Here is a 22,372-nt window from a genome sequence, read left to right as displayed (position 1 = left end):
CTTTTATTTACGTGAATATCAACACAATAGTTTTTGCTGACTTTTTTAGAGTATCATGAATTGAAGAGCATCAATCGGAAACTCGATTGAACATTTATGAGGTGAAATAGATCTATTTCGTGATGTAATACCGGATGCTATCAACATTTTCGCAACCAAAGATTTTTTTTGTAATTTTCAAAATATCTTCCAATTTCGGTTACCGGCACCCCATTTTTTTCGACAAATCGTGAAAAATTGTCAGTAATATGCAGGGTGCTATCGAGACAAACATCTAGCTGCTCATACAGCAAATGCTCCGGCTAAGTAAGAACGTTGAAGACCGGCCAAATTAATACCAGGCGCCACTATATTCGACCAAGAGAGCCAAGGCGAAGTCACAATCAGACAATGAAGACTTTTGTCAAAAACACTTCCAAAAAGAATAAATTCTGTTTTTTTAATAGCTGTAGTCTTTATTTATATTTTTCCATTTTTAGTGAAATTTCTTTACTAAATTGATAACTTTAAAAAAAAAAATCAAATGAATCAACTTAGTTTCTTAATCAGTTGTTAGCCAGGAACTTTAGCTTTCCATTGATGTATAGATGTCCGCATAATGTGCACTAAGTAAGAAGTTATGTGCTACAAAGAAAAGGGTGCCGGTAACCGAACAATCTCCCTTATAATTGATTAACTTTATTTTATCCCGACTATAAGTTTTTGGATCGTTCACCGGGGTTGCAACTACCATCATTCTTTGGTATTTAACAATTTGGGAATGAATATACAATCTCAAACACTGAGGCATGAAAAATTTACAATGTCATCACACCAGGGCGGAAACCCATTTCAATATATTTAGGAATTTTCATAATAAAACAAATATATGATAGTGTTTCTACTAATGCAATTTACTACAAACAATGAAGTCAGTTTCTTACTACAGTGTATATAATATATATAATAAAATATGCTAGGCAGGAACATATATAATTCTAACAGATACCACACTGAGATTTTTAGTTTTGTATTAATTTGAAAAAATAAGAGATATGAGAAATCACATTCCTGAAAACATGGTAATGTAATTAGACGTCGTCATTCATCTACGGTTGCTCTCGTGGTCGGTTGACTGTCCGTCGTTGGAGATAACAAAGGTGTCACAACTTCACGCAGTTCACGTTTGCTAATCTCACATTTTAAATCTTGTAGTGCAGCTTCCAAGTCCTGCTCAGTGTTTACTTCCAAGATAGTACTCTTCAGCGTTTCGCGTAACATTATGCGAATTCCTTCAGATGGCCCCAATACCAGCAGGGGAATTTTTTTGGCATCTAGTTCTTCGTTCAGTGCACCGAGACCGATAGCCGCAGTATAATCGAATTCTGAAAACAACAACTAAGGATGAAACGTATTCCACAAAGAACATGCAATCATACCATGAACTATTCGACAATCCAGCACAACTGGAATGCTACCATGCTTTTTAATTGCTTTGGATATTCCATTTCGAACCCACTCCACGGCGGGAAAATAGAGAAGACTGTGTCGTGGACGGATGATGATGTATTGGATATTTGAAGATGTGGAGGCGACTTCTACGCCTAGAATCGGTCGGGCAGTGCGATATACTACGAACGACAAATCTGCTAATACACCGGCTAATAGCCCCAGTTCAACACCAACTATAAGACTCAGCACAAACGTGATAGCTCCTGGTACCAACTCTCGTTTATTACACCTCCAAAGCGGTCGAATCACTTCATATTCAATCATGAATATTACTGCGGATATGATGACCGCACTAAGCGCTGCTTTCGGTATGAACTGGAAATATGGCGTTAGAAGTCCAAGAGCAAGCAACACAAGAGCACCAGTATAAATTCCGCCAATCGGAGTTTTTACCCCGCTAGCATGGTTTACGGCACTTCTGGAGAATGATCCCGTAACAGGAATCGAACTAAAGAATGAACCGCAAATGTTGCTTAGTGATAAAGCAATCAGCTCCTTCGTTGGATTGATCCCACTACCGCCGAACGCCTTAGAGATCGCCACGTTACCTAATACCGCGATCACCGGAACCAAGATGACGTTCACACCAAGTTCGGTCGTCATATCAGCAAAACTAAGCTCGATTGTAGTGTTGTTGGCACCTGGAATTTGTGTGGAAAAAGGTGGTATGCTAAAACCAGGAATACCACTCCGCACAGTACCGGTCAGTACAAAAGGCTTTTCGCCCTGCCGGTCGAAATAGAAAGCCATTAGACTGGTGACTAGCACCAAAATGGCATTTCTTGCCGTCGCAATCAGCCAACACGCGACACCGAAGGCTTTCCGTCCTTGGCCTGCTTCCGGAGATGTTTTAACATCTTTGAGTTTCTGCAGGCAAAATAAAATAAACAATATGGTGAATGATATTGAAATATAGTTACAAGCAATTAAAAAATTCGCTCAAATATAAAAATACATACTCTTAAGGCTAGCAAAACTGCTATTGATGTAAATCCCAACACAGTGTCCGCCATACGAGCACTTCCGATGTTCTGGAAAACGGTTTGGATGGTATCAGCAAATCCCGCACCGGATCCCCCTCGAATTCCTAGAAGAGCTTTCAGTTGTGACGCCCCTATGATGAGAGCTGTAGCCGACGTGAATCCAACCGTCACAGGCAATGATATCAGATCCACCAAAGCCCCAAGCCTAAGAACCGCCATCAGCAGTTCAACGATTCCAGCAAGAAAGCATAGCAGAATTGCAAACTGTGGTCCAGAGTCGCCACCGTATCCGGTATGCCGACTGGTCATCAACGCTAGCAGTGCCGTTGGTCCGATCGTCACCTCGCGGCATCCACCCAACAGCGCATATACTAAACCACCGACAAAGGCCGAGTATAGGCCATACTGTAAGATACAATATACAATTGAAGTCTATTTGGAAATCTAGGAAGAAAACCGTACCTGAGGCTCCAACCCCGCTAGCGTAGCGTAAGCCAATCCCTGTGGTAACACGGTAAGACCCACGGTAATTCCCGCGATTAGGTCAGCCACTGCATATTGTGCATTGTATCCACGAAGCCATCTGGCTCCCGGTACTATATTCTCTATCTGTGTAAGACCCATGTCGCTTTTTGGATTACGTAAGCTGTTGTCGCTTTCGTGTTTAAGGCCTCGTATTGCTCGATGATCTATTTTTATATCCGTAGATTGCAAGGCACTTAGATGTATACCAATTATTAGCATACAATTAGGTAGAAGCTAAGAGGTTCTGTTATTCCTATGATCTCATACATTATTAACCTGTTTTTAGTTAAATAGAAAACAAAAAATATAAGCTCAATACTTCTCCCGCACACTTCCTTAAAAACAATACTGTAATTTTTCTTAACGTCTCGTCTACGACTAGTCCGTTCATAACAATTTATGTTGAGCTGCTATGCCATTTAGTAGTTCAGCATAAACCGTGAGGCAGGCTTCCCTTAACAGAGACGACAGACTCAAACATAAGTTCGCATTTCGCATTGTATAACCAGAAGAGATGGTCGGTTATAAACCCGAACCCGACTCGTATCCCATAAAAAAATCTTTGTTCATACCCGACTTGGGCCCAAAACCCATATTGGTCGGGTTCGGGTACAGAAAAAAATATGTTTGTTCGAGTCGGGACAGGTACGAGTGTCGATTTTTTTCATTTCCAACGGGTACGGATCGGGTTCGGGTTAGAAAACACACCACCTAGGAGAAGATTTCGTTCCCGTACAAGGTAGATGAAACTTGCGAATACACCCGATTTGATTTGATTTGATTTGTTGCTAGAATGTTTACATTTAATTAATTTACATCGTTACATTTAATTAATATTATTAGCATACATTAAAAGTGAACTTTTTTCTGATTTAGTTTAAGCATTATTCCAGAAAAATGCTATCCATATTATAAAACGATGGAGAAATTTAATTAATCGGTTCTTTTAGTAACTAACAAATAATTCTTTCAAGAATAACTAAGAACTTACTGGGATATTTACTTCAATCGAAATTAATAATTTAACAATAAAACAATCAATGAAAAGCCTTTTAGCCTTTCTCATATATAAAAGCTATGCAATCACTGTAAGAATCGACCGAGGCCCGAAAGGCCGAGTATCATATATCATTCAACTTAGTTCGTCGAGTACGCGCAATGTCTGTGTATGTGTATGTAACAAAAATATGCACTCAATTTTCTCGAATATGACTAAGATTATAATGAAAGGTCTCTCGGTTCCAAAACAGAGTAAAATGTGTTGCAAATGAAAGGCCCTAAAGTCTCATAGACTGCTATTGAATTTCATCCTGATCCGACTTCCGGTTCCGGAGTAACGTAATGTGCAAATGTTACCACCTAGCATGAATTTAGGGGTAAAATATTTTTTACCCTTACAGTCATCCACAATCTGTACGGCTAGCAAGTCGAAACTGGTTTCATCTGAGACGTCAGTTTAGACATTACACTCAGGTGTTATAGCAAAAAGTGTTCTGCAAAAAGCATTAACTTTACGTCACCAAGCGCTTTATGTTGAGCCGTCAGAGCACACTATCAGTTCAACATAAACTGCTACGCACTGATGAGTCAAAGACGAAACGTAAAATAAATCAAAATAGGTATATTCACCTAGCATAAATTTAGGGGTAATATATTTTTCCCTTTACAATCATTCTGTTCTTGATATTTTTTAAATGCAAAAAGTTTTTCGAAGTTGATCGTCCCCATTATCACATTAAAGTAAAATATATCGATTTCCAAATTCCATCCATAACATTGGGCTCGGTTTTGTAGTTTATTTACATTTGATCTCTCTTCTTTCAATGCTGGCTATTGGTCTCACTTTCCGTATAACCAGTATGTACCAGATTTATCCAGAGGAACTCCTAATTGAACACGCGTGAACTTTCACCGTAATTTATTACTACATCAGAGCAGCCCACGAGGTGAGTATGGATTGCAGTGGAGAGTTACATTGGATTATATCATTTTCGAAAATGTAAGTCATGATAATTATTGGAATTATATGAAATATTGAATTCATTGCTTAAATGCTTATTTGTTAACAAATTATGAGCACCTATCGTAAAAAAAAGTCGAATTGACGAAAGATAGTGTGAAATCAAAAAAGAACGGCCAGCATTGCCCGAACGATGTTATACAAACCGGCATCTTTCCTCCGTACTTAAGCAAGTGAATATGAAACTGGTTTCGATGAACAGCTTGATACTGCAGGACTAGCAACGTGCTTGCGGTAGTGTGAATACGATTAACTTAACTGTTTTCATCGTTCTACACGCGAGGTATATATTTTTGATAACCAGAAATGCTCTGCTTTATGAATGAAGTTAATCAATGATACAGAGCACTACAATGTGAATGGCCATGAATTACAGCATCCATGGTACACAAAAAAAGTGACTCAATGAAATAATCAGATCACCCATATCCTGTGCACTTTGAGGAAACGAATTGTTGACCGCTTAACCAAAGAACTCTCTGCTTGTTGCATTCATTCGTTTTTCAATTGTGTCATTTTCTACACCGCATAATTCACAGCACAATGCATTTGTGTACTAATCAACAACACTTATTAATCACGTTTGCATACACACTCTGTACATATCAGCGAGGTAAACCTAATACAGTCCCGAAAGCCGAAATAAGTTTTATTGGCGTTTTGAAATGATGCTAGTTAGTTGAGACCTGCAAACCGCACGGCCGAGCTACATTTCGCCAATTTTGAACCAAGACTGATTAACCATGCCAAGATACTGATCGTACAACTCGCTATAGCGGCTGATGATCTGACCATTGAATAACGAAAAAATCACTGCTAGAACGAGACGGACACTTCGTTGTTTATCAAAGGCACCAATGAAAAACCGATCTAAAATCGACATGAACCATTGTTTTCAGAATAATTCTCATTGTATCCGTTCAATTTATAGGAAGTTGAGCGACATCTTAATATCCTTAACGTTATACTGGGTTTGACCGGTCGGTTTGCGTTTTTTATGGACAGAATATTGAATTGCCGAAAAAAACGACTGATGATCGGAATCTTGGAAATCCCTAGTATTGTACCATTCGACTCAGCTCAACGAGACCGGAAAATATTTTACTCGCTCAATTTTCAAGAAGATGGCTCAACCGATGTCAGTAATCTTTAGCTTATTTACAAGCTACTATTGATCCATTGATAAAGTTCGAAGATCAAATGCATGCCACTTCTGGTTCAAGTGATATACGGAATAAGCGGTTCTTGGAAGCTCGGAGATGGCTAAGCCGATCTTAGGCTTGTTCGAAAGTCACTATGGGCTCGTTAGTCAAGTTCGAAAATCAAATGGCGGACAATTTCGGTTCCAGAGACATAATGTTATAAATCACGTAACCGACAGATTCCTATCGCCTCAATATTTTTGGATATGGCTGAACGGATTTCGATAAACTTAGGTTTATTTCAAGCTATTAGGAGAATTATCGGAAGGAGTATGGCGAAAAGTGGTTCTTAAAGATGCCTGAACCGATTTTTGAAAATCCTAGACGCGATTGGAATCTCGAATAGATTGCTTATTGGAGAAATTCGCAATGCTCATAGCGAACACTTTTTGTTCCGAAGATATAATCATTTGAACCGATAAGCCGCACTTTTTCTATCTGCATTCTGTTTTCTCAAATTTCATCTAAGATGACTGAATCGATTTCAACAAGCCTAGGTTCGTTTAAAAGCTACTGTTAGATCATAATCCAAATTGGAAGATAAAATTGCAAATACTGCCGGTTCTGGAGAATATAATCGTATAAGTGACGTAACCGACAATACGCGTTCGAGTTCTCATAGTCCCATAGTTTGCAATTGAATTTCATCCAAGTCTGACATTCGCTGTATATCCGTATGCTATACAGTGGCGTACCAAGGAAATTTGGCGCCCGGGGCAAAATAAGAGATTTTGATGCCCCCATCGTTTGTTTTGTGACAGCTGACTCCATCTCCAAAATGGAATTCATTATTCTCATAGATGACTTGAACGATTTTCACACTCATAGTATTGATCTGACTTCAGGTTCCGGAACTGTTGGGAAATGTGTGTTTATAATAGCAAACCTTCATTTAGAGCGACGAAAGAGGGAAATTCCTAACTTGACATAACTCTATACAAATTAAAAAGGTTAGGTTAGTTTATACTCAAAGAAACTTTCTAATTTTATTCAAGCTTCAAATAAAATTTTGCAACAGAATCCTCTAGTGATGCTTTTGAAACTATAAATAATATAAGAAAGGTATCTTTACACCACTAGGGGGATTAAAACAGGTATTCAGAAAGTGATCGATGATCAAACTCAAATGTATTATTGTTTTTTCTTTTTGTTTCGAGAATGATGTCGGACATGCGACGTAAGCGCTGAAATTTTGTCAGAAATTATCAATTCAAATACGTGTCAGAAATTATCCTAAGGAAAAACCTGTTTTAATCCACCTAGTGGTGTAATGATGTCTTTCTCATATCAATCATACTATCATACAGGGTCCGGCACTCGAAGTGTAACCAATTAAAAAGGCCATAAATTCAGTTTGGAAAATTACTTTTACTTAATTCAAAGTACAAAATGTGTAAAAATAATACAAAATTCAGAATCAATTCACTTTTGCTCGATATGACCACCTTTTGCCTTGACTTGATGACTTGAGAGAGCGAAGGAGTTGCTTCGTTTGGCCGAAAGCGGTCAATTTCCGAACATTGTATTTTCTGACGAGAAAATTTTTCCAATTGAGCAATTCGTAAACTCTCAAAACGATAGGGTTTACTTGACCGACCGTTCATACGAGAATTTGAGTCATCGATTGGTCACCAGGAGGCAGCACCCGCAACAGATAATGGTTTGGGCCGCTGTAACCGCAGATGGGCGCTCTCCTATCGTTTTCATCGAGCCTGGCGTCAAGGTAAATGCGACATATTATCGGGAAAGTATTCTGGAGGTTGCTTTGAAGCCGTGGGCAGACAAACATTTCGGTGGCAGACCATGGACGTTTCAGCAGGACTCGGCACCGTCTCACAAAGCTCGAGTGAACCAAAAATGGCTGAAAAACAACGTTCCGAACTTCATCACGTCCACACAATGGCTCTCGAATTCACCAGATGCGAATCCAATGGATTATTCTCTTTGGGTCATTTTGGAGAGCAAAGTCCGAACTAAAAGATACACCAGTCTCGAGGCGCTGAAAAAAGTTATTGTCCGCGAGTGGGCCAAAATACCTGCAAGTCACATTCGGCCAAACGAAGCAACTCCTTCGCTCTCTCAAGTCATCAAGTCAAGGCAAAAGGTGGTCATATCGAGCAAAAGTGAATTGATTCTGAATTTTGTATTATTTTTACACATTTTGTACTTTGAATTAAGTAAAAGTAATTTACCAAACTGAATTTATGGCCTTTTTAATTGGTTACACTTCGAATGCCGGACCCTGTATATAATACTGCAGTATTCTTTAAAATAATTTTCTTCGATTATTAAAACAATAACCGAAATCGGTTTGTTTAACGGTCTACTGATAAAAACTATAAATTGGAGAAGATTTGAGGTCGATTTAGAAAACTTTTTACGCGTTTTCGCCCTTTTTCAGTCATGGTATAAAATTTTTAACACACTTTACCCTATATTTCCGAATACGGAAGTCGGATCCGGATGAAATTCAGGAATTACGTATGGGACCACAGGACCTTTCATTTGAACCTAAGTTTGTGAAAATCGGTTCAGCCATCTCTGAGAAAAGTTAGTGCACTTATTTTCACAATTTTTATCACATTTTACCCCATAATTCCGGAACCGGAAGTCAGATTCAAATAATATTCAGGAAGTTTGTATGAGACCACAAGACCTTTCATTTGAATCTAAGTTTGTGAAATTCGGTTCAGCCATCTCCGAGAAAAGTTAGTGCAAAAAAACGTTGCATACACACATACATTTTGCGTACTCGACGAACTGAGTCGAATGGTATATGACACTCGGCCCTCCAGGCCTCGGTTCAAAAGTCGGTTTTCACAGTGATTGCATAACCTTTCTATAAGAGAAAGGCAAAAAATTGTTAAAAAGAGACTGTTTGAATGTCAAGAAAAAATTTATCATACCACTAGGTAAATTAAGAGGTTACCATAGTCAAAGGTCTCAGAAACACTAAATCACTTTCAAAAACTGTTTCGAAATCCTTCCAATTCTGAAGCTTAGTTTGAATGTCTTTCAAACACGCACGACCTTTACTTTCCTTATTTTTATTTTCTTAGAATCGCGCACTTTAACAACTTCATTTTGGCTTTGAATGTCCAATCGGAGGAATGCTTTCTAACTAATATGGAACTTACTCGTCAATACTGCCCTCACACGATCATTAAAAAATGACATTTTTGGGAAAAAATACACTCGCCCACATTATCGAAATGATGGAATGAATAATGAACTCTGACACGACTACTCGATTTTTCAGTGCTCGATCGGTTCAGTGCTAGAATTTTCGCCTGAGTTGGGTGCTCGATCAACCCAATTGACAGTGAATCAACCGGTTGTAGGCGAAATTCATTCGGAATCGGTTATTGCACTGGAGGTGAAATTTATTAGGAATTCCACATGGAAGAAAAGAAAATGTTGGATTAAATAAATAAATAAATAAAAAGAGAAACGAGAAATGTTACGATTTATAGTAAAAAGTTAGGTGTGCAAAAACAAAAAATTAATTTTATCATACGAAATGTTTAAATCTTTCTTGCGTGTTTCTATTCGGATACTAGTAATAAAAATTTAAATTAGTGCTAATATCCGGAGTACAAACTCCATAAGAGTTCCATGTGGTAATGAGCATTATTTGACACGGAAAGCCGCTTAGTGATAATGCATGTTGTTGTCGTTTGGTTACATTTAGAATGCAAAGAAATACTCAACCAGATCATGACAAGGATAGTGCACGGTAATAGACCGTTAACCATTTATTCAAGCGATAAGTACGATAATCATTGCTTACCACATTAAATATGCTCTTATTTCATACGTTCATATTAAACAAGAGAAAATCACATGTTTCTGTCACTGTACAAATTATTGCTTACGTCAGTGTCATGAACTTTGTACAACCGAACGCAACGAACAATTTATCCACAGCATGAAGTTAAATTATTATCGCAAAACTACTATATCACAAAAACACTACTTCAATGAAACCGTTCGATCATCTGTTTATAAACCTTCAAATCCAATGTACGTGTATGTAAACAATTTCCCTAGTGGCAATTTTCAAATCTCACGATATTCTCAAGGTTCTCAACAATTCACGTCGTTCCATTCAGTGACATTTCCTTTCCAAACACTCATTTCGTTGAGTGACTCATCGAAAGAAGCACTCACGAGCTGTCCTGTCATGTGATATTTTTCGCATTAGCTAGTCAATCGATTTTGGAAGTCGCCAGGTACGTTCTGCTAATATTCAGTGAATACTTTTTTCTTTGTTTTAAATTGATATTGATTTTTTCTTTTAGTGAAAATGGGGGCTTCAGCATTACCGATTATTATTTTTTCGGCTATTTTTGGAGTGATCGGTATCGTTTTGCCGATCGTTGCTCCGAAAGGCCCGAACCGTGGGTAAGTATAAATTCAATGGTAATATCTAGTATCCTTGAATTTGCTCAAGGTAATTTGTCACTTGATTAAATGACTGCTTCGTATTGCAGAATTGTTCAATGTGTGTTAATTCTGACCGCTGTCACATGCTGGTTGTTGTAAGTATTTTTTTTATATATAAAAACCTGAACGAATCTTATGGCATTTTCGCTTAAAGCAAAACCCAGCCCAGTTTTGACCTAGGCTGCTGTCAAACGTGTGGATTTGACAGCAGATAGTGTCCGAACTGGGTTAGTTTTGGCTTCAAGTGAAAACGACATTAATACTACGTTTTCAATCAATAGTTGGCTCTGCTGCTATATGGCCCAAATGAACCCACTTATCGGCCCCAAACTGCACCAGAACACGATTCTTATTATGGCCAGAGAATGGGGCAACCCGATTACAGGCATTGAAGATTGGACTCCCGAGCACTCGGACCATTAAGTTGGTTTCGTATTTTCCATGTCGTTGTTGTATATGGAATTTTAATAAAATACGGAATGTAATCATTCCAAAGTATCAAATATAAGTAAGAAAAAATCCTCTTATTTCATTCGGTAGCGCACTGCCATCACGTGGGAAAAGATCACCCACAGCCAAATGAATTATTCTCATTTGGCCCCTAGATGGCCGTGTGAAATTTAGTATTAAGAATAATTCTGTCGCGAAAAGAAAATGTATTACTATATTCTATGAATAAGGCATATATATAATACGAATGCTACATTTAATTGATCAAAATATGCAGCAAATATATAAAAAAAAAGTCACGAGACCATACGATAATATACACGTCACTGAAATTAATCAAATTTTCTTATCATACCGTTATGCAAAAATATAAAACAATCGATTTAAGATAATAGTGAAAAACTATTTTCCAGCCAAACATTCATTATCTATATTGGAGCTCACACAAAACTATAATAAAATTATTAATCACGAGTACATGTATGTTACATACTCAAAAGTAGAATCAATAAAATATATGCGGTAGAAAAACAAAACTAGTCATATTTGAAATAGAATTTCGGCGAGACTTTGAATCGCGCGTAGGAAAGAAATCCTGCAACATGTGTTTGATAATGATGCTGCATACATAATGGATAACAATCTACCCCATGAAAATGTTATCAATAAATGAGTGTGATTTATCCCAATTGATTACAATAATACCATACCTTTTCTAGTTTTTACTAGAAATTAATTTAAATAGGTAGAAACATCAGAGTGCTTCTAAGTTAATAATATATTGAATTATTAGTTTTCTTTGCGTTCCGTCTTAGACTCGTTAGTGCATGAAGTGTTAGTTGATGATGAACTGTTATGCCACCTAGCAATCCAACATAAATCGCTTAGCATATGTAAAATTTCTGCTATTTGCAGAGCACGCCAAACGCCTCCATGTAGTTCGTTTCATGGCCGCTTCGCAAGGCCCAGATACTCCGTAAATCCCACTCCATTTGATCGATTCACCTTACTCGCTGGGCTCCTCTTTTTCTTGTGCCTACAGGATCAGATTCAAGAACCATTTTCATTGGGTTGCCGTCCGACATCCTGATGACATACCCAGCCCATCATAGGCGTCCAATTTTTGCTGTAATTTGTGGCTCATACGCAGTCTCCACGTTCCGTCTTTCATCTGCACTTCTCCATATGTGTTTCGCAGCACCTTTCATTGAGAACATTGAGGGCACGTTGGTCCTTTGCTAACATAGTCTAGATCTTGTGACCATATAGAACAACCGGTCTGACGAGCGTTTTGTAGATGGTTCACCTCTGAATTTCTCTGCTGGTATCATTATCAGTGGTGAGCCCAAATACACGTTCTCGTCAACCATCTCAATATCGTCACCTTCTATTAATTAGGGATGATACTCGGAAGGCGAAGTATCAATACATAGGGTATCGGGATACCGAAATTTTGGGTATCGATACAAGGTATCAAAAGGCAATATAGTATAGATAGCTGTATCAATTGATACTTGCGCAGCAATAATTTAAATTAGCAAATATAATAAAATTGTACTGTGGCGCACATATTTTGTTTCTATTTCTTCGCGTTTCGCCTTCGAATCATCAGTGCCAAGCTAGAGCTTCAAATTGAATTGCTAGACGCGAGATGGCAGTTCAATTTGAACTGCTTTAAGCACTGATGAGTCGAAGGCGAAACGCGAAGGAATAGAAACAATTCCTATTGCTATTACGACGGGACCGGGGATGGACGGAACGGAAGCATCAGGCTCGCGCATGTATTGGTATGACGTGGACTAGCCGTCGTTGAAATTCGTTCTCGACAATCTCGCATCGTTACTTCCCAGCTCATTACTCCATTCCAGGCAATGAGAGACCGATTGCTTTCAACGAATTCTATAGCGCGCCTCGCCAAAGAACACTTACCAACTAGCAAGCTTCTTGGAATAAAGATGATCTGGGTCGGTGGATGGACTCAATTATTTCTAAAATATCGATAAAGTCATGGTTCAGGGGACTGGATGTGATTAGGGACTTCATTCGTGTGATGTCCAGACTCATGTCCAATCATTACACGTTAAATGCACATCTCCTTCGAATTGGACTATCCGAGACTAATCACTGTGATTGTGGCGAACGTTATCGCGATATTGATTGTATCGTTTTGACATGCGTGCAGTATCGTGATGTCAGATCTCCACTAATAAATTCCTTGCGTACCCAAGGTAGACTATCCAATGTCCCAGTACGCGACATTCTTGCTTGTCGTATCCTTCCTTACATGAAACTTCTTTATCATTTCATTAAGTCCATTGGAGTTTCAATTTAAATTTTATTTTATGTTAGACCCCTTTCTCTTTCATGAGTTCAATCAATAGCCAGCTATATTATATTGAATAAAAGTGATGAACTGATACAAACAAACCTGAAATAATAAAAAAAAATCTCGCGTCGTGCCGCAGGCGCACTGAGGGAGAGTGTGAAAAATTAATTTATTGAATCCTCTGAGAGTATGGCCTATTTACGCGTGTTTGGTTGATGATTTCCTCTCATTGCACTTGTGGGACGAAGAGAGAATTTCGAGAACGAATTTTAACGACGACTAATCCACATCATACCAATTCATGCACGAGCCTGGTGCTTCGTCGAAGCCGAAGAAAAAAAAATGTTTCATTGGGGATGGGTATAGCGTGATGGGTTAGTCGATACCTTTCACGCAGCCCACCTGGGTTCGATTTCCAACCTCGCACATGGGCTTAGAAAGTTTTTCTGGTTCAATCCTGTATAATTGGAACAAAAAACATGTTCCGTCGTAATGGGAATTGACTTTAACCTGTTGCGATACTGTAAATTTCGAGACCAAAAGTATCGATACTAACAGTATCGCTTTGATGTGATATCGATACCAAAAATACCAGATTCTTGAAAGAAAGAATCGATACCTCAAAGTATAGACTCGTTATCGAACATCCCTACTATTCATATTTGTGGTTGGACACGTAGTATTTTTTTCTCTTGAGGCTCTTCCTCTCATGTTTTTTGTTCATAGCCAGTGTTCGACTTTCTGTCCGATGGATGTTCCCATCATCTCGTGTCACAATATCAACGTCATCAGTGAAACTAAAAAACTGTACGGACTTTCGGGTGATCGTACCGCTCGTGCCGATCCTTGCTCTTGTGTTGGCAATTTGTGTATTGCGCACGTTTTATTTTATACGTGTGTCATCGATCTATATACATATTTATATATGTAGTGCAACCAGTTTATCAAAGTGGCTTAAACGATTGAGTTTAAAACAAGCTTTGTAGCAGTAATTTATTCTCAAACGAATATTAAGCCTGACTTTGTTGATGAAATATCAATTTTGATCAATTTTTCCCCAATGTTTGATGGATGTTTGATTGCTTACATTTTATGAATGTTCATTTTAATTCCCTAATAAAAAACTTAGCTACACTGCTTCAATGCATTTGTATTAGATCGCGCTACACCAAATAAACAAATTTAATATTTTCTGGTAAAAAAGCAGTTTTTCGGAAAAAATAAGTGGTTTAACGATATCCATTGTAGTTTTTTTTTCATATCCATTGCCTTTCGCGTCTTAAATTCCAGGTTCCTATTTTGCGGGATTACTAATAGAAGCTACGTAAATCTTTATTTCGCAATAAATGCTGCAAAAGAAAATCCAAATTGGAATGTGTTCGTTGCTAATCAAAGGTCTAAGTGGGAGTAAGCTGGAACTGAAAAAAAATTTCTCTAGCAGTTTTCAGGAAAACAGAAGAGTTTTAGACTACGATTTTCGCTTTTCTTGAATAGCAATTCTAAGCAGAATGAACTGATTTGTTTATTTTTTAACCATATGACAAATTTATTGATTAAAATCAGGAAAAGTGCCGGATTTTTTACGCACACGTTGACATTACTCATAAGCTTGCAAAGTGTTTTGCTCCTTTGACACTTTTTTAAATTGGCACCGAAGTGTCATGTCTTTTCTGACGTGCCGAGCGAAAACGTCTTTTTCGGCTTTGAAAAGTGTTTTGCAAATAGCATTAACTTTACGTCTGCTTAGCGGTTCAAATTGAACTGTTTAAGTTTGCACTAAGCAGTTCAATTTGAACTGCTCTGCACTGACGAGTCTAAGACGAAACGTAAAAAAAACATTTGATTTGTTGAATAGATACATATTTCGAAAAATCAATAAATCTACTAAACGAATCTCGGAAAACCTTATATTGATTACTGAGCAATCAGCAAAATTGTGTGTTTCCGATCTATCTCGGCAATTTACTATACAGAGAATTGGTTTAAGTGGTGATGCGTGGGTACGTTATATTCACGACATCTCTGGAGTACTTGTTTTATAGCGAATATGTCATCCGTAGTGGCACGGGCCCCAGTATATCTCGCTTGATACGGCCCTACGTATTCGTTAGCTATTGGTGATAGACGACACCAAAGGATTTGGGAGAAAAACTTATTGCCAGCGTTCAGGAACTACTGCTTCCGTCCATTCCTGCGGTATAGAATCTCCCCCTCCAATATCTTAGAAATTATCCAATGCAGCGCTCTAACCAGTGTCTCTTCTCTATGCTTGAACAGCTCGGCTGGCAATTGGTCATTGCCCGCGTATGGCCTCTGTGGTCTCTACGTGAGTAGTTCATATTCTCATGGAACTTTCGTGTGAACATTGCATGACACAACTGCTAAAAACATAATCACAGCCAAATATTTTTGCTTGGATTATGACATGAACATATAAAGTTAAATATTGGCTTCAATCAAAAGGAACTTATTCTTTTAATCCACCTAGTGGTATTATAATGCCTTTCTCTTGTCATTCAGAGTCTCATTAAAACTTTTTTTCTTTCAATTTCAATTTCTGACAAATTTCAACAAATTCATTCAGATTGGTTCGGTTAGTGCACAAAACGTGATGTTTTTGCCGAAACCAAAAGTATCAAAAATAATACATTTGAACTTGATCATTGATGAATGATGCAATAGTAACTTTCAAATGAGTTGAGATTGTTGAAATAGGCTCAATCATCTTTGAGTAAATTCAGCGTATAGAAAAATTAGTGCTGTTTCTCGATTACGTCACTGCTACGATAATATCTCCCGATCAACGAATCTGATTCACCTGCTGTCAAACGAACCTAAGCTTGTAAAAATCGGTTTGGCCATTCCAGAGAAAATAAATCGGAGATAAAGAAGATTCCTTATCTCTTCGATATTTTTCCCGGTTTTATTGTTTACACGAAACAGCCCCATGCTTGGTTGTTGGTAGCATGCTTTGGAACTTCGCAATTCATAAAGTTCCCAATTATCTCTGTTGGGTTCATGTCTGGAGAATCTCCCGACCGATCTATCTAGAACAGTGACTTTTTTTTCTTTTCTGAATACGTTGATAAGCGTTTAAAATGGTGCCATGTCCACGTTGGAAGTAACAACAATATCTCAGAGAAATATTGAGTTTTCAGCATGGGTCTAATAATATGTCGAGGGACTGTAAAACTGAAATTGGTATTGTATTCGAAATTTTAGATTTGTCAGAAATCCTAAAAAACTGAAAGAGAGTCAAAATAAATCAACCGTTGAGTGAAAATACAGTACCTTATGGAAATTATACTTAGAGCTACTTTACCTAAAATTAGGTTATTCAACGAAACCCGAAATTAAGTGAAAAGTACTCTAAATTAAAGAGTTTTGCGGTTCCGTGTGGAAACTGGGCTAGATTTGGCATCAATCGAAAACGACTCGAAAAGGCTTTTCGAGCAGTAGTACAGAAACCGATTGTTTTGTTTAATAACAAATTTAACTAATGTCAGTGCTGCTCACCAGTCGCTATTTTAGCAGAGTTCTCGTAATTTAAAAAAAATCACTGAATTTATAATAAATACCTGCCTATATTCTGCAAATTTGTATCATGGTCCGTAATTGTGCTTTTCCTGGGTGTAAAAGTAGTGATGTAACAATTCTGTGTCATCGTTTCCCGAAGCGACAAGAAGTCTTCAAGCAGTGGAAACAGGCCCTTAAACTTCAACAAGATTCTACACAATTGCTGCAACGTTTCGTAGTTTGCACGTTGCACTTTCGCGCGAGCGACTACAGAAACGTGTGCTCGCGGATGCTAAATTCGGTTGCGATTCCGAAGATGGAAATCATCAACAAGGGCGGTTTCTATGATTTGCCCACTATCTTTCAACCCGTTCCGAGTACTAGCAGATCGCTACCAGCCATAAAAAAGGTCGAACGAAAAATAGAAACAAGAATTGAACAAATTCCCGATACAACTGGATCAGACGAGCCGGATTCGGACGAAAAAAATGATGAAGCTATGACAGAAACGATTGAAGCGCTCGATGAACTAGAAGAAGCTCAAAACGAAGCTGATATGGTTTTCTACATCGAGGATGATATTCCTTTGACCGATATGGGTGAGGTGAGTTCGAGTTTAGAGCAGAATGAAACCGATCCGCTTATGCCTACGACAGCCAAACGAATAAAACCAAATACACCGGAGACGATACAATCAGAATTGACGAACGAGAAATCCAGTTTTCCGGTTGAGGTTTGTAACGCAAACACTCAAACCGAAACGGTTGAAATTGTGTCGTGCGAGGAACATCTGGAGCGGAAAATGATAGAACAGTTCTATCCATCGTACGCAAACTGTGGTCGATTGGATCTGATAAAACAGCTGAAAGAAAAAGAGGAACGACTAGCGGAGCTTACCAGGAAGCTGACCAATTTTGAAAATGCGCAAGCAGCCATGATGAAAACTATGGAGGCCTTTAAATCCATTATGAATTAGAGATAGTAAGAAGATCAACGTTTGAGCTAATAAATAATTTGATAGCAACGGGGATTGTTTTTTCTATATGCGATCCTGATATTCGATTGAAACTTGATTTAAACACATTTTTTTTAATGAATCAGTCACAGTTCTCGTAGTAATATGATAGTAATGTTACAGATAAGTTTTATATATAAACTAATTATTAATTTACTCTTCTTTGTGCGAAAGTCACTAACAAGGATAGTAAATAAAACTACACTTTACTGTCTGCTGCTACACCGTTGACTACAGAAGACGCAATCTGCGTACAATACGTGATTGCTATTCATAGTCAAATGTTGACAGTTTAGTCGTACTACTTTGGCTCGTTCATACACTTTGGAGGTGAAGCAAAGTAATCCGCACCCACAGATCGGTGTGCGATTCATGATCTCTATCAACAGAAAGGGGATCATACCGGGAGTGTAGTGCACTTTATGGACAACAACCACCCGGGCCGCTATTTCCCACAATGCAGGAACATGTCCGACGGTAACTGGAACTCGTAGATCTGGAACTGTGCACGAGTCTGCCGTCAGTTTGTTTTCGGAGAGGTCTATTTGATCTAACCTCATGCGAACCATAGATTCCGGTACCGAACCGAGTTGATTATTGGCTAGATTGAGAAAACGAAGCCGTGACATTTTCCATATAGCAAACGGAAGCTTTGCAATGTAGTTTGATTGCAGGTCCAGTCGTACCAGTACGCGGGAATATATTAAGTTGATTGGGAAGTAGGATAAATTATTGCTGGATACGTTGAGGTTTTGCAAACAGGATTGAATGCAAGGGTTCATAAGCCATTGCCAGTTGTCGTTCTGTAGAGAGTTTCCAGATATGTCTACTTCGTTCAATCTCAGCGTACCAAGTGCTACCGGCAACTTCTCCAAACAGTTGTTAGAAAGGTTTAAGGAGCGAAGATTTTTCAGCAGCAGAATTTGAGGATCGAAACGAACCAATTTAATGTCGGATATCTGTAAGGTTACGAGATTCCTAGAAAATCCTTTCAGTGGGTAATCTCCTCTGCTCCGAACGACGCACTTCGTTGCTAGTACTTTAGTTGACGACAGAACAGATGTTTTTTTGTTGGCCATAGATAAACACGCCAGTTTGAGTGTGTTATCTGAGCCTCCGTTGGGTGCTGCTCCCGTTAATACTGTTTTCAATACCTTCAGAAAACTGGTCAGTTGAACTACTTCGCTCTTGATTTGTAGGTCATGCTCGGGAATGTTGAACGAAATGGTAGCTTTTCCTTCAGCCAGGAAACGAGTGAAGATTTTACTGATGTTCTTTTTTACATTGTACTTGGTTCCCGCTTTGTTGGCATTTGTGATCAACATGATCACTGCTTCGTCCTGGTTTTTGTCACTACTTTTTCCAACAGCTAGAATTGTTTTCTGGAAGACCCGCTTCCCAGTTGGTAACGCGCGTTTGATTACGCAAGTTTCACAAATTAGTTTCATTTTGTTACTATAATACTCTTGATAAAAACCGCGGATTCATATTACCAAAACTGGCATTCAATACTGAAAAGATGGATTTCGGTACTAGCTTCGCGGTTAAATCAGGCGTTGTTCACTGCCTTTTGTTTTGATTCCCATGTTCGATTGCCTATCAGCTGTTTTTGCGAAACTTCAAAATATGAAATCAGAGTGCAGATTACATTTTTCTGTTCTGTTTTCCGGAAAAAAATAAAGACGTGAGCGATGAAAATTCCACTTCAGGGATATTTTTCGTTGCTGCAAGTGCACAATAGAAATAAAGAGTATGTCTGTATCAATTGTGGCTGCTTTGTCCCAGAGCTCTATCGCAAAATCAGTTCCACCGTACTCAAGATTACAGAATGCGTGAGTTGAATTTTAATAATTTGGATGTTTTCATGTTAGAATTTAAATTAGTAATTTTTTCCCCACAGGATAAATGCAAACATCCTGCTGATAAGTACATCGAATTTGAAGTACTCATAATCTTAATCGATCTCATCCTGTTGTCCAAACCGGCCTACAGGCATATTCTGTATAATTCGGACTGCAAAAATTTATGGAAAATTGGCATCATACTGGTTCTTCTAGAAGCGTACTGTCTCTGGACGGAAGCGTTCAGTCGCTTCACAAGCGTTCGTTATCGTTCGGATCACGCAGATCCCTTCCTGGCGGAGAAAGGATTCTACGTATCTTCGTTTCATATTTTGATCGGTAATGCTCTATATTGTTCGTAGTACATTTCTATTCTAAATAATAATGCTGTTAATTCCACAGGAACAGTTCTTCTCTACTTATTTCTTTACATGTTCACCAAAATATTTCATCGTGAGAATGTTACATCGGGTTACGGAAAATCCTATCCACTAGCCCTGCTCCATGGCGTTATTTTGGCAAGCATTGGAAAATTTTTCCTCATTCCAATCATAATTTGGAAACAGAATGCAACAGACTCTGGCATGGCAATCCACATATCGCTAGTGGTAGCTTATTTCGTGGTTTCCCTAACCCAGATCCATTCGGTTATAACTCATTGTTCGAGAACAAAATCGACTGTCATCGTATTACTAACATTCATTGTAAAGACGTATTGCTTAACAGAGATTAGTACATTTCTAAACTATTTAATGTAAATCTATTTCATTTCATTTTTTTCCGATTATGGCAAATTCGATCAATTTCTAGTAAGGTTTCATTAAAACCTAGAACAATCTGTGTTTCTTGCAACTGATTGTATATCTCAAACAACTCATTACTCTCACTTGCGGCCTTAGTACCTACCACTATCACTATCGGGTAACCAGTTTTCTTGGCTTCCATCAGTCTCCTTCCGATGGTCATACTGTTCCGGTCATCGACGAGGACGTCAGATTCTAATCCCGGTATTTTACAAACTTCATGTAACAATTTTTCGGCCCATGCACCAGCCACCGTTTCTTCTTTACTCCCTTCTTTCGGAGGTATCACACAAACCTTGAATGGAGCGATCGCAAGTGGCCATCGAATATCCGTTTCACTGGACTGGACTTCTATGCTAGCCGCTATCAATCGTGTTATTCCAATACCGTAACATCCCATCTGTAAAACGCCCGGTTTTCCAGTCTGATCTAAAAACCGCGCTCCCAAAGCTTTGCTGTACTTATCTTCTAGTATAAATGCATGCGCAACTTCTATTCCAGTTTGCTTCGAAAAATTTTTGTTATTGCAACGTTCGCATGGTTTCTTCTGTTCAGATAAAACTTCCAGGTTATAGCTCAATCCACAAGTACTACAGTGCATCAACTGATCCTCGCCTACCTCGCTAAGAAAATGGTACTCGTGCGAAGTAGATCCTCCCATGAGACCTGTATCGCCGCGTACCTTTACGTAAGGCACTCCGATGACTTCCAGCAGCTGTCGATAGGTATCGTTTATCAGCTCGTAAGTCTTGTGAGCTTCCTTGAGATCGATATCAAAGGTGTACAAGTCTTTCATTAGGAATTCTTTCGCCCGCATCAATCCGAATCTTGGTTTCATTTCATCCCTAAACTTAGTTGATATTTGGTACAATCGGAGCGGAAACTGGCGATACGATACTGGTGAGATAGCCGCTATAAGAGTTGTGATACTCTCCTCGTGTGTCTGATTGGAGTGCAAATTTAGTAATGTTGCGGACGTAATTGACCACTTTAACTCACCGGTCCCAGAATCAGCGTTTTCCCATGTCGATCGATAGTTTTCATCAACTCGGCATCTGCCAATTCAAGCCGGCCACTTTTGCGCCACAAATTCGATGAGATCAATGTTGGGAGTGTTAGTTTTTCAGCTCCCACATGTTGCTGCATCTGAAAATCCACCAGAGCGACGGCTTTCTGCAGAGAACGTTGTAGCAGTGGTAAAATGTAGAATGTGCCATTTCCAGCTTGACGGATCAAGCCCTGGTCGAGCATCAGCTGTAACAGTGAAAAAAGAGCATGTAAAGTAGTTGATCTAGTTCGAAAGGCAGTTGGTATGTACCCTTTGACTTTTCGATGTTGTGTCTTGATTTTTTATGACGGCTGATTTCGGTATAACTAGTGAAGGCTGGAATATTTTTGATAATCTATGCATTTTCCCAATCATCTGTGATGGAAGTTTGAAGACCCAGGAACTAAGATAACTGGATTCTAGATTAAATTTTGACGGTTGAATTATTTATTTACAAAACATAGGAATACTGGAAATTCTATCGATTAATCGAATAATCGATAGATAACCCTGATACACGGTTAAATGAAAGTACCCGTAGATGAGTATATTATACTACCCATATCGGACAAAACTGGGAAAACTCATTTAATGGGTGAAAGGCCTTTATTCAAAAGTTGGTACTGTCCAGAGTTGCAATGAATCGTGATCATCATCCAAGCATACGGAATAGTTCCGTCATAAACCAAAATGATCGTCATTCAAA

At 38.5% G+C, this 22,372-nt stretch overlaps 5 protein-coding genes across 7 annotated transcripts; 2 read left to right on the top strand and 3 right to left on the bottom strand.

Annotated features, from left to right (window-relative positions):
• Positions 1-916: 916 nt before the first annotated feature.
• Positions 917-10,226, bottom strand: LOC131430753 (sodium-independent sulfate anion transporter). Of its 3 annotated transcripts, none has more exons than XM_058595952.1 (5): positions 10,012-10,226; positions 2,937-3,275; positions 2,451-2,879; positions 1,419-2,358; positions 917-1,364 (listed from the first exon to the last, which is right to left on the bottom strand). In XM_058595952.1, exons 2-5 carry the CDS (start codon positions 3,216-3,218, stop codon positions 1,081-1,083), a joined length of 1,935 nt encoding a protein of 644 aa, XP_058451935.1. In that variant the 5' UTR covers positions 3,219-3,275; positions 10,012-10,226; the 3' UTR covers positions 917-1,080. The 3 variants fall into 3 exon arrangements, with proteins under 3 accessions (XP_058451935.1, XP_058451936.1, XP_058451937.1); XM_058595953.1 differs by lacking the exon at positions 10,012-10,226 and adding an exon at positions 5,166-5,781; XM_058595954.1 differs by lacking the exon at positions 10,012-10,226 and adding an exon at positions 5,615-5,762.
• Positions 10,227-10,351: 125 nt separating this feature from the next.
• On the top strand, positions 10,352-11,653 carry LOC131431425 (V-type proton ATPase subunit e 2-like). Its single transcript, XM_058597136.1, has 4 exons — positions 10,352-10,453; positions 10,523-10,625; positions 10,715-10,762; positions 10,949-11,653. Exons 2-4 carry the CDS (start codon positions 10,528-10,530, stop codon positions 11,088-11,090), a joined length of 288 nt encoding a protein of 95 aa, XP_058453119.1. The 5' UTR covers positions 10,352-10,453; positions 10,523-10,527; the 3' UTR covers positions 11,091-11,653.
• A 6,424-nt stretch (positions 11,654-18,077) lies between these two features.
• Positions 18,078-19,473, bottom strand: LOC131431526 (leucine-rich repeat protein 1). Its single transcript, XM_058597305.1, has one exon. It carries the CDS (start codon positions 19,420-19,422, stop codon positions 18,181-18,183), a length of 1,242 nt encoding a protein of 413 aa, XP_058453288.1. The 5' UTR covers positions 19,423-19,473; the 3' UTR covers positions 18,078-18,180.
• An 86-nt stretch (positions 19,474-19,559) lies between these two features.
• On the top strand, positions 19,560-20,588 carry LOC131431527 (protein ARV1). Its single transcript, XM_058597306.1, has 3 exons — positions 19,560-19,806; positions 19,875-20,154; positions 20,218-20,588. Exons 1-3 carry the CDS (start codon positions 19,666-19,668, stop codon positions 20,571-20,573), a joined length of 777 nt encoding a protein of 258 aa, XP_058453289.1. The 5' UTR covers positions 19,560-19,665; the 3' UTR covers positions 20,574-20,588.
• LOC131431525 (probable proline--tRNA ligase, mitochondrial) lies at positions 20,531-22,140 on the bottom strand. Its single transcript, XM_058597304.1, has 3 exons — positions 21,937-22,140; positions 21,618-21,872; positions 20,531-21,561 (listed from the first exon to the last, which is right to left on the bottom strand). The coding sequence occupies exons 1-3, from the start codon at positions 22,039-22,041 to the stop codon at positions 20,581-20,583; spliced, it is 1,341 nt and encodes a 446-aa protein (XP_058453287.1). The 5' UTR covers positions 22,042-22,140; the 3' UTR covers positions 20,531-20,580.
• Positions 22,141-22,372: the final 232 nt, after the last annotated feature.

The sequence above is a fragment of the Malaya genurostris genome, chromosome 2 (assembly GCF_030247185.1).
Source record: "Malaya genurostris strain Urasoe2022 chromosome 2, Malgen_1.1, whole genome shotgun sequence".
Taxonomy (NCBI): domain Eukaryota; kingdom Metazoa; phylum Arthropoda; class Insecta; order Diptera; family Culicidae; genus Malaya; species Malaya genurostris.
This window is presented reverse-complemented; position numbering and strand designations above follow the sequence as displayed.

Coding starts and splice junctions, on each gene's coding strand:
- LOC131430753 (XM_058595952.1), bottom strand. CDS start 3,218: ATGCTAATAATTGGTATACATCTAAGTGCCTTGCAATCTACGGATATA. Junction 2,359..2,450: donor CAGTTTTGCTAGCCTTAAGA/GTATGTATTTTT, acceptor TTTTGCCTGCAG/AAACTCAAAGATGTTAAAAC. Junction 1,365..1,418: donor GGATTGTCGAATAGTTCATG/GTATGATTGCAT, acceptor TGTTGTTTTCAG/AATTCGATTATACTGCGGCT.
- LOC131431527 (XM_058597306.1), top strand. CDS start 19,666: ATGAAAATTCCACTTCAGGGATATTTTTCGTTGCTGCAAGTGCACAAT. Junction 19,807..19,874: donor TACTCAAGATTACAGAATGC/GTGAGTTGAATT, acceptor TTTTCCCCACAG/GATAAATGCAAACATCCTGC. Junction 20,155..20,217: donor TTCGTTTCATATTTTGATCG/GTAATGCTCTAT, acceptor TTAATTCCACAG/GAACAGTTCTTCTCTACTTA.
- LOC131431526 (XM_058597305.1), bottom strand. CDS start 19,422: ATGAAACTAATTTGTGAAACTTGCGTAATCAAACGCGCGTTACCAACT.
- LOC131431425 (XM_058597136.1), top strand. CDS start 10,528: ATGGGGGCTTCAGCATTACCGATTATTATTTTTTCGGCTATTTTTGGA. Junction 10,626..10,714: donor CCGAAAGGCCCGAACCGTGG/GTAAGTATAAAT, acceptor TTCGTATTGCAG/AATTGTTCAATGTGTGTTAA. Junction 10,763..10,948: donor GCTGTCACATGCTGGTTGTT/GTAAGTATTTTT, acceptor TTCAATCAATAG/TTGGCTCTGCTGCTATATGG.
- LOC131431525 (XM_058597304.1), bottom strand. CDS start 22,041: ATGATTGGGAAAATGCATAGATTATCAAAAATATTCCAGCCTTCACTA. Junction 21,873..21,936: donor CAACATCGAAAAGTCAAAGG/GTACATACCAAC, acceptor TCACTGTTACAG/CTGATGCTCGACCAGGGCTT. Junction 21,562..21,617: donor AAACGCTGATTCTGGGACCG/GTGAGTTAAAGT, acceptor CACTCCAATCAG/ACACACGAGGAGAGTATCAC.